The sequence below is a fragment of the Platichthys flesus genome, chromosome 21 (assembly GCF_949316205.1).
Source record: "Platichthys flesus chromosome 21, fPlaFle2.1, whole genome shotgun sequence".
Lineage (NCBI taxonomy): Eukaryota > Metazoa > Chordata > Actinopteri > Pleuronectiformes > Pleuronectidae > Platichthys > Platichthys flesus.
Window position 1 is genome coordinate 9,059,631 of NC_084965.1, and position 14,134 is coordinate 9,073,764.

General features: G+C 43.2%; 1 protein-coding gene across 1 annotated transcript in view; it reads right to left on the bottom strand.

The window, feature by feature from the left end:
- ofcc1 (orofacial cleft 1 candidate 1) overlaps positions 1–14,134 on the bottom strand; it is a 78,056-nt gene that overhangs the window by 58,337 nt on the left and 5,585 nt on the right. The window contains exons 4-8 of the mRNA XM_062380010.1: positions 11,323–11,427; positions 10,590–10,673; positions 7,732–7,956; positions 7,344–7,441; positions 1,037–1,279 (exon numbers count right to left, since the gene is read on the bottom strand). Of these exons, the coding sequence (XP_062235994.1) occupies positions 1,037–1,279; positions 7,344–7,441; positions 7,732–7,956; positions 10,590–10,673; positions 11,323–11,427 (755 nt within the window). The remainder of the gene's footprint in view (positions 1–1,036; positions 1,280–7,343; positions 7,442–7,731; positions 7,957–10,589; positions 10,674–11,322; positions 11,428–14,134) is intronic.

Below are 14,134 nucleotides of genomic sequence, written 5' to 3' on the forward strand. Positions count from 1 at the left end.
AAAAAAAAAAGAAAGAAAGACACAAAAACCTAGAGGCTGCGTGTGGCATATTTTCATATGCCCGTCTTTTACGGGAATATAACTTCTCATAAACCCTTTCAATCTAGAATCTGCTCCGTCTCCGCCGCAACTGATGAAACCATGGGAAACAGAAAGAAGAAGAGGTGTTTGGAAATACGGTGGTTTTGTCATATCAGCAAAGTATGTTTTATTGTTTGCGTTTATCCGAAGGGACTGTTTTTTTGTTCCGATTTTTCAAAAACTTTCCATTGAATGTCATATGAAAGGCTTCAAGCATGTCATTGTAAGTCAGTGTGTTTTAATTCGGCGTCCCTAAATGGCAAAATTGCTTTCAGATGACATGTTTATATTTATTCAAATTTTTTGGGGGGGTTGAAAGAGAAAAAAAAGCCCACAAGTCAAAGCAGCTTTCTCCCAGCAACCTATAAAGGGGATTTTTATTCAGTCACAAATCACAACCTGATTCTGTTCTTCCCTTGTTGACTAAAACCACATTGTCTGTCAAAAATCTTAATAGAGGACGTGAGCGCAGAGTTATTAGATTTTTAAATTATGTGAATAATTTTGAATTACCTCTCTTTGGCACACTGAAGCTGTTACTCCTTCATCAATCTCAAAATTGTTTAATATCTAATAAAAATTATTGTGGAAAAATACTTGAGATTCTTACAGTCCCACCTCTACCCATCATCTACATATTGATGTCTTTTAAAGATGGTAAGTTGTTCCTTGAAACACAGAAAAGGCAATTGGCCTGCTCTTGCTAGCTTTTCTAGGATTACCTACCCTAGCTTTAAGGTTGTGTGTTGGCCGGAACCAATCCCATGTGGCCAGTCTATCACAGGACGGACACATAGACACCAACAACCATTCACACTCACACTTTTACCTACTGGCAGTTCAAAATAACAATTTAATTAAAGTTGTTGAAACACACTTACTCTCGGATCTGCGGTTTGAACCAACAGCGCAGTGAGGGCGACATCGCTAACCAATCAATGATCTCCCTCCTCACCGTGAACAGGCTCTGGTTAATGTGCAGGCTGGTGTCGTGGAAGCGGCCCCGATGCTCGACCGGCTCGGTGGTCACAGCCCATTGTTGCTCCTCCTTCTCCCCGCGCCAAGCCAGAGCTGAACCCCCGAGACGACTGTACAGGGACAGGCTGACGGCGTAGAGGCCCCTGGGTAGTTTGTCCCTGGCGGCTCTTAGGCAGCACACGCACACCTCCACAGGCTGGGGAGTCGTGCTCTGGTTCATCTGAAACATAAGATTTGATCATAATATCCCATTAACTAGTTTTCATACCCTTTAATCGAGACTAAGACCATAACGTCAATTCACTGTGAATATGGTGCAAGTGCAAATCAGTTGAATTGAGGCTGAAGCTGTTATGAATGTTGTTTGTTTGTTGCAACTACTGTTAAGGTAAACAGCTAACCTGCCTCTGGGACAAACAAATGTAAGCTTGATGTGTTTAGAACTGTCATGTTATCTAATCTACAACACCAACTCCCACACACACACGCACACACAGACACACACACACACACAGACACACACTTACACCACTAGTTAGGTTATCATTTCCCCCCCCTTTACCAACATTGTATCTCGGCCATACAATGAAAACCAAAAAACAGACAGACAGCACAGTGGGAGTAAGGTTTTGTTAGGTCTGTCTAGTGTTGATCAGTCTACAGTTTATAAGGAGTAACTTGGCTCTACCATCATCTCACAACCTCTAAATAATACATTTTTACCCAGAAAAATGTGATGATATAATCCCTCACTTGTTGGTAGTCATCTTCTCTAACCTCAGGTATGTTTCCTTGGTCCAGCTGCACAGTCATGTACTGTTTATAAGACATGACCAGTGCAGCTCCGGGCTTCCAGCCACTGATCTCCATTCAGCCGTTTAGGGGCTAAGTGCCTGGCTCCAGCACGCAACTCACTGACCTTCAAATTCAACCCCGTCTTCCCAAATTCATGTACATCTAACAGCACCTTTATGCAACCACAACTGAGTTCACTCGATCCAGACCTGTATTTGGACATAAAGTTAATTGTACACTCATAAATCAGTCCCCCAAATAAATGTCATCACTAGCCATAAATTGTTCTCTAGGCAATCTGTGAAATGTTAAGGAAGCGGCGAAAGATTCATACATCTGCCAATCTGTCATAAAACAAACAGATGTCTGACGTTTGTTGTACAGTTGAGTTTTGAGGGGGGGAGTTGTGTGCTAAGCCCTGCAGGATTGCCCTCAATCTCCCCACTGTGAGCATCCTCGCATGCCAAAAACAACCACAACATTTGAGGCAAAAGGGAAATTAGTGAAACTGGTGGCAAAGCAGTTTAACCCACACATCTCACATTTTGGTAGGAGGTGACGCAGGCCGTCAAACCCTCTCGCTGGAAGGAGATGTGTGCATGCAGACGGGAGGGGGGGGGGGGGGAAGAGGAGGGGGAGGAGGAGGAAGGAGAAGAAAGAAGCAAAAGAAACAAAAAAAATAACATCACAATTTGCACTCTGTGTGATTTCAAGAGGTATTGTTATTATCTTGCGAGCTTGCCTGCATCGTGAGAGAGACAGGCAAGACGTCAAGGCAACGGTAAAAAGGTGAAGCGAGCCAATTTTCCATATCAGAGGTGGTTTGTTTGCCCCGAGCCTGAGTTGTGCCTAAAGTGCCATAACATTACAGCACTCCTACAGATGAGATCAAAGGCTCGAGCGAGGGATCCTCCGTGGCGTTTGCTGGCAAGCGGCCGGCCTCTCGCTGAAACCTCCTTTCAGGGCTTTCCACACATTGACTGATCACACAGAATGTGCTCTTAATAGAGACAGGAAATGCCACATACAAAAACTTCCTTTCTTTCTAAGTATGGGCTAATATTCAGAGATTACGCTTTCTCGTTAATTATTTTCATTTTAATTAGTAAATCTTAATTAACAATGAACATTTACCCTTAAAATTTTTTGGCTTCGGAATGAAGGAGGGGGGGGGGGGTGAAGAAAGGAGAGAATAAATATGACAATCTTTTTGGGACCTCCAGGCAGGATTACTGATGCAGGCTGCCTTAGTTATTAAACACATTCTAAATTAAATGCCTTCATGAATTTTGCACAGAAATATATTTTCATAGTTTTGCATGCCAAATGTGACATTTTATATTTCAGATTCATCTCGCCGCAGTAATTTTAGGGAAATGTCATATAAACAAAGATTTTGTCATTTACCAAAGGGAATTACTATGCGTGGCAGGTTTGGCCATTGGTTCCTCTCTCTCTCTCTCTCTCCCTTTCTCCCGTTCCCTCTCCCTCCTTTGCCCCTTCTTCTGCCTGCGCCGGTTGTTTCAAGTCAGCAAGCCATAAAAAATCTTTATCTCAGTGAAACACAGCAATTTGGGAGATAATCGAATGGTGACTGGGGGGCACAAATGCCAGTCTGAGGAATTATACCACAATCTCCCCTGCATTTACAACCTTCCTCAAAGCCAGTTGTCACCCTGGAAGGAAAGCCCCCGACTGAAGATTCATTACATCTTTAAGCCAGCACGGTGGCATGGCAGCCTCATCCCCAGATGCAGCACAACAACACACTCCTCCCACAGCTGGAGACGCTACCGCTAAAGCTGCAGCTTCCCTCTTTCCCACTTGATTCCCTTTTCTCTCCCCAGTCTCTCCCAGTTTTTCCCCTTTTTCCTCTCCAAAAAACTCCCTTTTTTCCTCCTACTTAGAGGCAGAAAACTAAAAACAGACAAAATCTTTCTATGCTGTATAAAAATAATGGGATTGAAGCCTTTTGCTCAGCGTTGAACAGTACTTCCTCTCGTGAGAGTGTGTGCCTTTGTGTCGCAGCCGCTCCTGTCATGAAAGGGATGAAGGAATAGAAATGCTAGATAGTGGGGAAGATAATTTCTCATTTTCGAACGTGTCCCATTCATCACATCATTTCACATAATTTCATCATTGGGCTGTTTTGGTACAAACCACCCTTCTTCGGAGATCCGTAAACACTTAAGAGCCGACGTCTCCGCCCGCGAATCCTCCCGTGTGGAGATTAGGGAACGTGTCACTTCCTATTTGTGTGCTCCTCAGTCCACAGTCGCACCTCACCTGCCACATGGGCCGTGACGCCGAGGAGGAGGAGGATCCCGGGCGCTCCGTCATCTGCTCGAATTTGGCCATCGCCTCCTCCTGGCCTTCCCCCAGCTCTCGGAGCGACGGGCTTTCGGTGATTCTGCCGCTGCGCACACACACACAAACACACACACACACACGCACACACACACACGCACACAGGAAACCCTTTTAACAGCCACCTGCATGTTGGACCCCTCTGTTGTTCCAATCTGTATCAACTCAATCTAATAAACACCACAACAACCCCCCCCCCCCAACCTCACACCACCACCCCTCTCTCTTTCTCGGCCTTTCAATCTTATCAGCGGTAATGTAATAAGCGGTTGCTTCGCTCTGTCTCCTCGCCACCTCTCTTAATTCCTCAGAATAAAGCAATATCACAGGGGCCCCGGCCTGCCTGTGACTGGGGATAAGATGCTGGTGAGAGGAAGGATAATTCAGCAAATAAATGCTCGGCATCAAAGGCAGGCGCCGGCTCTTTCTTTCCCTTTTTCTCCCTACGCTGTGTTCGCCCATCAAAAATATTACATGTGCTTTCATCAGTCCACAACAAGGCACAGTGTGCTTCCTAATGCAATTACTCGACCTCCATTAAATCAGAAACAGTGGAAACAAATGAATTACACATTGGCTACAAAACTACAAGTCAGCTCCGCGTCTCTCGTCTTTATTTATTTCTCCTCTCTCTCTCTCTCTCTCTCTGTCTCTCTCTTTCTCTTTCGCAGGGCTGGTGAGGGAGAAAAAGTGAAATAATTTCTCATTCAATTTCAGGCAAATGTAGCCCTAGGTGATGCATAGAAAGTCTCCCATGTCTAATAGCCACCCACCATTGATATCAGAAGGAATTTGCAGGGTTCAAGGCTGTCGAGAGGAGGTCATCTCGCCAAACTCCGAACCACATTCATCTGACAGGGCTGGTGCCTGACAACCACCCACCCGTAAAGCAACCAAACACGAGAGGAGATACCTAAGTGTACAGTAGCTTCTTGATTTTATCACGTCAGCCGGCATGGTAGTCCATAATTACTAAAAACTTAAACATGCTAAGCGAATCGCCTGCGGGGGGGGGGGCTTTGCGCTCGCGAGAAGTGACGTGTGATCTCTAAAGTGGATGGACCGAGAATTGATGCGCCTCCGAGCCCAATGACATGGACAGATTTCCGTGCCCCCGAGCCAGACTACCCACAATGCAATTCCCGCCGACAGGAGAAACCATGCAGAGGATGTACTGTATGAATTACATTCCTTCCACGAGTGTCAGCGGGAATACAAATGGTTTTCCCACAAGTAATGATTACAGTCATGTGACATAAATTGTACATATGGAGAGATATATGAAATGGGCGGAACGTACCACCGGAGCAGGGTGTTCAGCCCGGGCTGCGGTGCTTCTCCTCCCGCTTCGTCTCTTTGTGAATGGGGCTCCTTTGAAATATTAAAGGGGATGTATTAACAGATAGAGTTAATGTGTTAACTATGATTCACATTAGCAGCTAATTGACAGATTCAGTTTAAATGGCATCACTCTAAATTATAATGTTGGTTATTCATTTCTGTGGCTGACTGTGAATACGTGTTTACAAGCTAAGATTGTAAGCATCCCAGATTTGTCGTTATGGACAAATGCGGCGATTAAGAATTGGGATTAATGACTTTTGCTCATGAAATGTTAATGTTGTACCGATAACTTTAAAAACAATACATCTTCATATAGTTTATGGGTGTTTACCTTCATATTCCCAGTGAGGAAGGCTATTAGTTTCTTGCTTCTCGTTGCCCACTCTCTACTCTTCACTGGTCCCTCCTGAGCCACTTGCTGGAAACACATGTAAACACACATGCACACTTCCTTTGGCTGCCGCTTTATGAAACAGTGCAGTGCACCATAATGGCAGAATTAAGCGCGGGGAGCAACTGCAATCTGCAGGCGATCTACACCGAGCCAGACCCTAAAGACATGGAGCGTTTGATGAGTACTTCTGCCGTTTTTTTGTTTTTTTTTCATTCAGTCAGCACATTCACTCTCTCGCCCATTCAGACGCATCGACACTGCTAAGTGACAGCGTCTCGCTCCGCAGAGGCTTTGTGCGGCAGAATAGAGAGCGAAGAAAAACACTATTATTTTAAAATAGATGTGAAATCTCTGGTGGATAATGTGTTTTCAATGGGAGGTGGGTGTGGAAACAGTAGGAGAGCGCACACATATTGTGGCAGAATAAGATAACGCTGATCCCAATACTGATACAGTACACCATGCCACTGATTATCCAGTAGGGGAGGATGAGTCAACTGTTGCTGTGGCTTCCAACTGATGGTAAGACATTGTTGAACCTTTTTTTTTTCTATTGCACAAATTACATTTACTTTCTTTTCATATCATTTGATACTCCTACTCGCCTTTCAAGTGAGATTATAACTAAAAATACAGTGGATAGAAGTTCCACATTCTGTTTACATATGCGTTAATGTCTGGGTTTCATTGCAATCTAGATTTGCCAGCACAATGGAAACCCCATTTTTCTTTTATATATCGTGAAATACAAACACTTGATATGAAAGAAGCTTTATATCTAAACGCTAGTTCACAAAATCCCGTCTCCCCAGCTGGGAAAAACAAAGTAGTCACGCTCTATTTTTTCCTGAAAAGACCACAAGGTAATTCAGAAACAAATATGCATAATGATGCGAAACAAAGTTCAAAGACAGGAAAAAATTGTGTCTGCACAAATAAATTAATTATGTGAGGAGATCACAGTGCAGATTAAGTAGTTGAAATCCATGCATGGATTTTAAACCGAGAATGAATGAGTTATCTAACCTCTGAAATATATGTTCCACAAAAATAAATAATTTCATTCAGCTTCAGTTCATTCAGCTGAGAGATGTGAATTGAAAATGAAATGCTCGACTTTTATAGAGGTAAAGAAAAAAGGGAAAAGTAGAGCAAATAGACAAATATAGAACAAAAGAGAAAGAAAATGATGAAGTGACACACGCACTGAACACTACACACAGGCTTCTATAACCAGACGAAAAGAAACAGATAAATGTACGTGCACACATGCACACGCTCCATGTCCATTAGCCCGAGCCAGTGATACACAGCATAATGGACATGGCTGATGTGTTGGTGAGTATGGGATGATGACACAGATATTCCTCTTTGTGGCCCTGACCTGCTGCAGTGAAAGGCTGCCAAGCGTGATCATGTCAGGCTGCACACGCGCCCTCAGCTGCTGGGTGTAGTGGGGGATCACCTCCTCAGCTATCCTCACTGCAAGAAGCAGTGGGTAGGGTCACATATTATATTTAAAAACACAATAACAATTACTGCAAGCATTTGGTCAATTCACAAATTAACTTTATCGGAAGAAAATACTGTACAGACACAAAATAAATGTATGCAATCTCCTGGAATGATTGATTTTCATGTATCATGTTTGCCCAAAGAAAAAACATTTTACTCTACTGTAGTATAGTAGTATGATAGTGTAGTACTATACCAACACAATTTCTCTCCGCATGAGAAAGAAAATGCAAAAAACAAATAAAAGCTAGTCTTACTTTTTACAGTGCTCTCGCTGCCCATTACCATCCTCCCTGCTTCGGGTCCAGCTTCCACTTCCAGCCCAGCACCAGTCTCAAACTGGGTCCTGGCAGTGGCGTGGGGCTGGGAGGGGCCGGGGCCCGAGGCACGACCACCACTGTGGAGCATCAGTCGCCGCTGAAGCACCGGATCACCTGACTTCACCTCCAACACCTCCTCATCCCCGGAGGCTTGCAGTGTACCTGGAGAGATATACGCATCAGTGGGCAAGCACAAACACACAACCAGAGAGACAGGGAGACACACACACACACACACACATCTGCACATAAGAAGACGCATGCACAAGGATGTGTATATTTACCACATCCACAAATGGACACAGACCCAGACTTGAGGCCTTGATGGCCCCCAACTCTCCACACACATTACACCATTGGATTGAATATATGGCAGAAAATAAGGACGAGCAAATAGGGACGAAATGCTGATAGGCAAGAAATCACAGGAAGATCTTTTGGCACATTACAATCCAAGATGCAACTAAATATTTTGCTTCTGTACAACTTAACTCCAACACTAAATACTTTGAGTTGTAATCACTGGAAAGATTATATTAAGGTGGAATGCATTTGAATGAAGAATCCACTATAGTTATTAAAGGAGTTTGGATCCAGAGTCCTGTCTGTGGTCAGGTTTCTGCAGGTTATGCTTGGGAAAGGTTGTGCTCCTTGTTAAATGTTAAAATGACCTGTGAACTTTTTCTGTATTATACCATCCCATAATATTAACCTAACCATAACCATGTGCTCTGGGTGTTGTGTGTCGTTGAAGTGGATGATTTAGGATCGGACATACTTGTGGCTGTGGCTAAGGCTGTTTTTACTTTATATATATAAAAAAATAATAATAATCTGTTTTCCGTTTTATTTGAACAATGTTTTCATCTTTACTAATCACCCTCTCCCTTGGATTTTGTACACAAACACCGGCTCCAAACACCAGCCTATAAGAAAGTTTTCCTCTGCGTGGTGTGTGAACTAGTTACTACTTTAGTAACCTAGAATTCATTCACTGAAGGCAGAGACTCATCGTCTGCTGGAGCTAACGCGCTCGCTGCGTGTCTCAACAGTTACGCCGCACTGCCTCGTCGGTAGAAAGTATTTAGGTAGCCTATTCTCTGAGGATCTGCGTATTCATCGTGTGCAGTCCAAAATGTGTAACAGCCAAATCTGTTATCACTGCCTAATGCTTTTCACAGCAAAGATGATATCAGCGCCTAATGCCTTACAGAGAACTAGAAGGAACAGAATGCCAGTTCTGTGGTCTTTCATCTCCAAGCCAAAGCAATAGAATTTATTGAGATAAAAAAGGAGGAACTGAAGATCTTAGACAGACAGACAAGGGATTTCTCCAGGATTTTCTTTCTGAGCACACGTCTACCGCACTGGCCACTGTCCATTTCATTAATACTTTGTCGTATTCATGCTCTTTTCTTGTGAAACGTGTAAGGTGCTTTGTGACAGGCTGTAAAAGCAAAGACAAAAGCCTGAGAAGCAGTCACAAGATGTCAGAATGAATACTGACGTGCACTGAGCTGCTTCTACACTTGCAAAAGACTTGCAGCCTACACCAGTGGGAGGCATCCATACAACGGCGTAAGGTGATTGTCTTGTGTTCCGTTGTAGCTCGGTGGAGTGCTAACTGGCAGTCGCCGCAGTTGGAATCCGACAGTACAGAAGTAAGAGCTCTCTCTTCCCTTCCCTGTCGCTCAGCCTATTGCACGGAGGAACCGCTAATCCAAGATCCTCTTTACTTTTTCTGTGGGATTTCATGAACATTCCAGGACAATGGATGGGGCTGCTAATCTCGGTGGTACAGCTAAATCCGAGACAATGGCAAATAATACCAGTCTGCTAAATTCCATTGCGTCGAAGCGGGCCTAAACCCATCACTTGTGCACTGGAATTACAAGGGAAATGTACATTATGTCAACAGGATCTGGTGCGACTGTCTTCACCCAGAACAATGCGAAGCTTAAACCACCTCAATGTTGCCTGGCTGGCAACACATTTTAAATGAAACTGAGCTAATGAGAAAAGACACGCCTACTGCGAAAAACAATGGCAGTGCTTAGAAAGCAGCGACTTCTGCGAGGGTTCGTTTCTAGTCCCAGTCTTTGTCCCGTGTTCGCGCTGCTTCCAGTGTTAAGAGGACGATGTAGCAGCTTGTTTTTTGTCTGGGTGGTTTATGATTTCACTGTCTGAGCTTCTCTTCCAGATAATGTACCTAAAAAACTGGAGTCCTCAGTGGCACTACTGTTCTACATTTTGCAAATTAGGTGATTTGGTTTGATGGTTTTATCATTTTTATCAATACACCACCATCTGCAACTGCAGAATTTGTAACTATTTCTTATTTATTCTCTGTATATAGTTATTTATGGTAATGGCATTACTGTTTTTATGCTATTACAAGTTTGCTGTTTTTATTGTATTGCTTATATCTCTCTTATATCTACACTTTAATATATCTGTCTTCTACTTGAGACAGAAGCCTCTTACAAATCCAATGTAAATGAGAAACAAAAGTTAATCCTGTGAATGGAATTGCACCGAAATGTTACTTCAATTCAAATATATATATATCTGTAACATATTAATACACATCTCTAAAGAACTATCAGGACATATCAATTATAGTCAAATTATATATTTTTAAAATAACTTTGCAATAATTATAAATTAACATAATGTAAAAGGAGTAAATGTACTAATTTAAAGTTATACAATTTCCGTCTTTGCTATTTTGATTACAGCCAACATACCAGCTGCTTTATCAAGATACAGTAATACAGTAATAAGGGAATACATACCAGGTATGTCTATGAAGGTGTCGTCCTCATCCAACAGTGCGGCCATTGTGTGATACAGTCTGTTTTCATCTGCATTTAATAATGGTACAACATAAACAATTATAAAATAACTACAATCGCACTGGTGCGAGCAAATCACATGTATTTGTGTGTGTGTGTCGAATTGACATCCTGCTTATCATACAAGTCAATCTAGACCACATCTAGAGATATTAGCCGTGGCTCGAGAGGGGTGAAAATCAAGTGTATGCAGAGGAGTAATGAAATAGGAGCATTACCATGCCTGTTAGCCAGCCTGTCATCATGTGATGAGATTTGGATTGGCGAATCCTTTGATATTACACGGCAATGATATCCAAAAGATACAGGTGAAATGGCTTCTCCATTAATAGCCATGTTTCATTATAACATGCATATTACTTGGCTCCCAAGAGCTCGCTTTTAATAGGCCTACTTTAGGAGGGGGGCTGCAAACTATTGATATGGCTCTACGTGTGTCACTTGATGGGGGGGCTGTGGGGAGGGAGAGAAAGCGCCACGCTGAAATGAAAACTGACCAAAGATACGTGACCTTCGCCAATGACACCAAGTTGGGTACCCAATCTAGCGATGCCATCATTCGGTGTATTTACATAGACCGTCCTGTCGTCTCAAATGGCAGTCTGCTGCCGGTGATCTCTCTCACCTCACTTTAATGAACCGAGGAGAACTATTATCACTCAGAATGGCATACTTAATTCCAGCTCATCTTCAGCGCTGGCCCCAGCCATCCTGCAATGTCTCGTGTCCGCCTGCGCAGCCGACGATGGGTCAAAGTAATTTTGGGCATGTTCATCTCCTGTGTAAAGTGTGAGAGGGGAGAGAATGAGAGGAAGGGGTGTGTGAGGGGGATGGGGATTGGTGTTGTGATGAAGGGAAGAGGGGAGTTGTACAGGTTCAGGTTAGTGGTTATTAGAAGCACATGAAGTGAAATGTTAATTTTGAAACCCACACTGTCGAAGGGCAGGGGCAGCGGCTGCTACCAGATAAGACAGGAGCACACAGGCAGGGAGGGAGAGGGAACTGGGAGAGAGACTGCCGGCTTTCTCCGTGCACCTCTCCATGGCCCGCGGTGCTCTGGGGCCTAATTAGCATGCTGCAAAAGGTCACGGCAGGCAATCTCTTAAATACGACCGCCATATGTTTGCCATGTTCAAAAGGAACTAATGAGAAAGTCTACAAGCTCAAAAGTACCTGGAATTTCAAAGACAATACCTTCTAAATACTCCAAGGTCAGTGGCCTAGAGGACCGGGGAAGTTTGGAGGTGCAGATCCAAAGGAAAATAACCCGAGCCCATGTCTCATTGACTTCTTATTAGCAATCACTGACCTATGGGTATCAAGCTGCTCCACAGAGTTTATGGGAATCCGAATGGCTGCGGGGCCACCAAGCAGCTTTCTTAACCCCAAATCATTCTCATTACAGACCTTGAATATTTCACAGAAATCTAAATTGCTTTACTTGTATTTCTCAGGTTGTGGGGCAAAAATATGCATGGTGTATTAAATCATATTACATATTCCGCACGAGGATTGCTTTTACAGAAGGCTGAGGGTGTTGGTACTTGGACACATCAAAAATCTCTGTGTGTTTGCATCAGAGCACCACTGGCCCGCTAGGCCGCAGCCCAAAGAAAGCGCACTCAGATTTCTTTGTGCTCCCACGAAATTGAGTTTTGTTTCTCTGTCCTTACTCGCAGTTGAACAGTCCCACTGAAATACTTATTAAACAAGGAGCAGCCTTATGACTCCTCAGTGGCATCATAAATTGACTGAAATTCACGTGCTAAATCCCTTCTACATCGTTAACAGGGAGTTTGAACAATTTCCAAGCAAATAGCTCAGAGGTTATGAAACCCTTTCTTCAAACACAAATTTGCATAATGGAACGCGCTTTCCTGGATCGCCTTTTGAATCATATCTGTGATTTAGTTCAATAGTCTGGCTGTCCCCCAGTTCATCTCTCTAATGAAAATATCCATTGTCTCTTCCTACACGTGTAATATCAATAACTGGGCACTTCTTGCCAGCCGGAGTTACAGTTAGCAGAGAATGAGAGATGACTTTGTTAAAGGCCAAACCGAAGTGTCAAATACGAGGAACCATCTTTGTGATCTTCCAATAAAGGCGCTGAACTATGGTGCACATTCGCACGACCCAATAAAAGACTTGATTGTTTTGTGCTCCGAATTTGGTTAGATTGGATTTATTGTTTGTTTATGCAAATATTATACTCAGTGCAATAACCAATAACGAATGAAGTTAAAATATTTAAAACAAATAGTGAGAGAGAAATAATGCCCAGTGTATCTTACATGTGCTGCCGCAACTGGACATTACACAGCACTGTTAAGAGCAAATAAGTAATAGATATGAACTGTATACATACGTTTAGGTTGTAAAATGTAAAAAGTAATACAAATTCATTTGAAATGCTTTAAAAACATTTAAATTGTTGATGTCTGCCGGGTGACGGGGATGATTAGACCCCAGCTTGTGTCTGGTTGGTTATGTACATATCTGACTCAATGACTCTTTTCAAGGAACATTGTCTTCTATGCTGCACTGGTGAGACAGTAGGTGGCTCTCCTTTTCCTTTCACCCTCGATGTCCCTGTCTGATGCCAATGCCCTGCATCTAACCTCCAATGGGAGACACCTAACTGCACCTCCGGCCGGCTGACAGTTGTCAATCAGTGTTGTCTACTTTTTCGAGTGGATCCTTTTAGTTCCAGCATGACATAATGACAACATCTTGTCACAGGGTGGTAGCTACAATATGGCTGGTGAACTTCAGCTGCTGTTTGGGGTCCATCAACAGCTGCTAACCCTGGTTGAGGTCAAGATGTCTGCAGATTTTCTTTCTGTGCATGTTTTGACTGCTCCCCAGCAAGTGATACCCATCCAACTCCTGCGCTGATGACTTCAGCGATGGTCTCCAGCTCCTGATCGCCCCCCTCCTCCCTGGATTTGGAAGAAGAATCCTGATACACACTGTCTTTCAACTTCTCTGGGAGGCAAAACATGTCCATGGATTTCAACCATCTATCTAATTAGATGCAGGTTCACTGGATGGATGATATGTCCTTCCTCCTGCCTGGACTGTTCAACTGCCATTGTTGACAATGTCTGTTATTGTATCTTGGGCCATTTGATCTATCTCCTCTTCGCTTGAGTTTGCTACTCTTGGAGGTTCTGGGCACTATGAGGTGACTCCAGTCCTGGATCCACTTGTCTCACCAGACTGAACATCGGCTCCTAGCAGCCATTTAATATTTGTTTGGTGGATCTTCAAGCAACATCATAATGGCAAATTTTGCCACATGAGCAATTTTGGCTCATGCTTGATTTTAGGCCATTCTGTCTATTGATGTGGTGATTCCAATAAATTACAGAACCACATACATTATCCATTTGTCTATTTCTTCAATTATTCTCAGTTATAGTTAAGAACTCACTCATGCTGGTTTAATTGTTTTAATTCATGTTCATCCGCTGATTCAATAC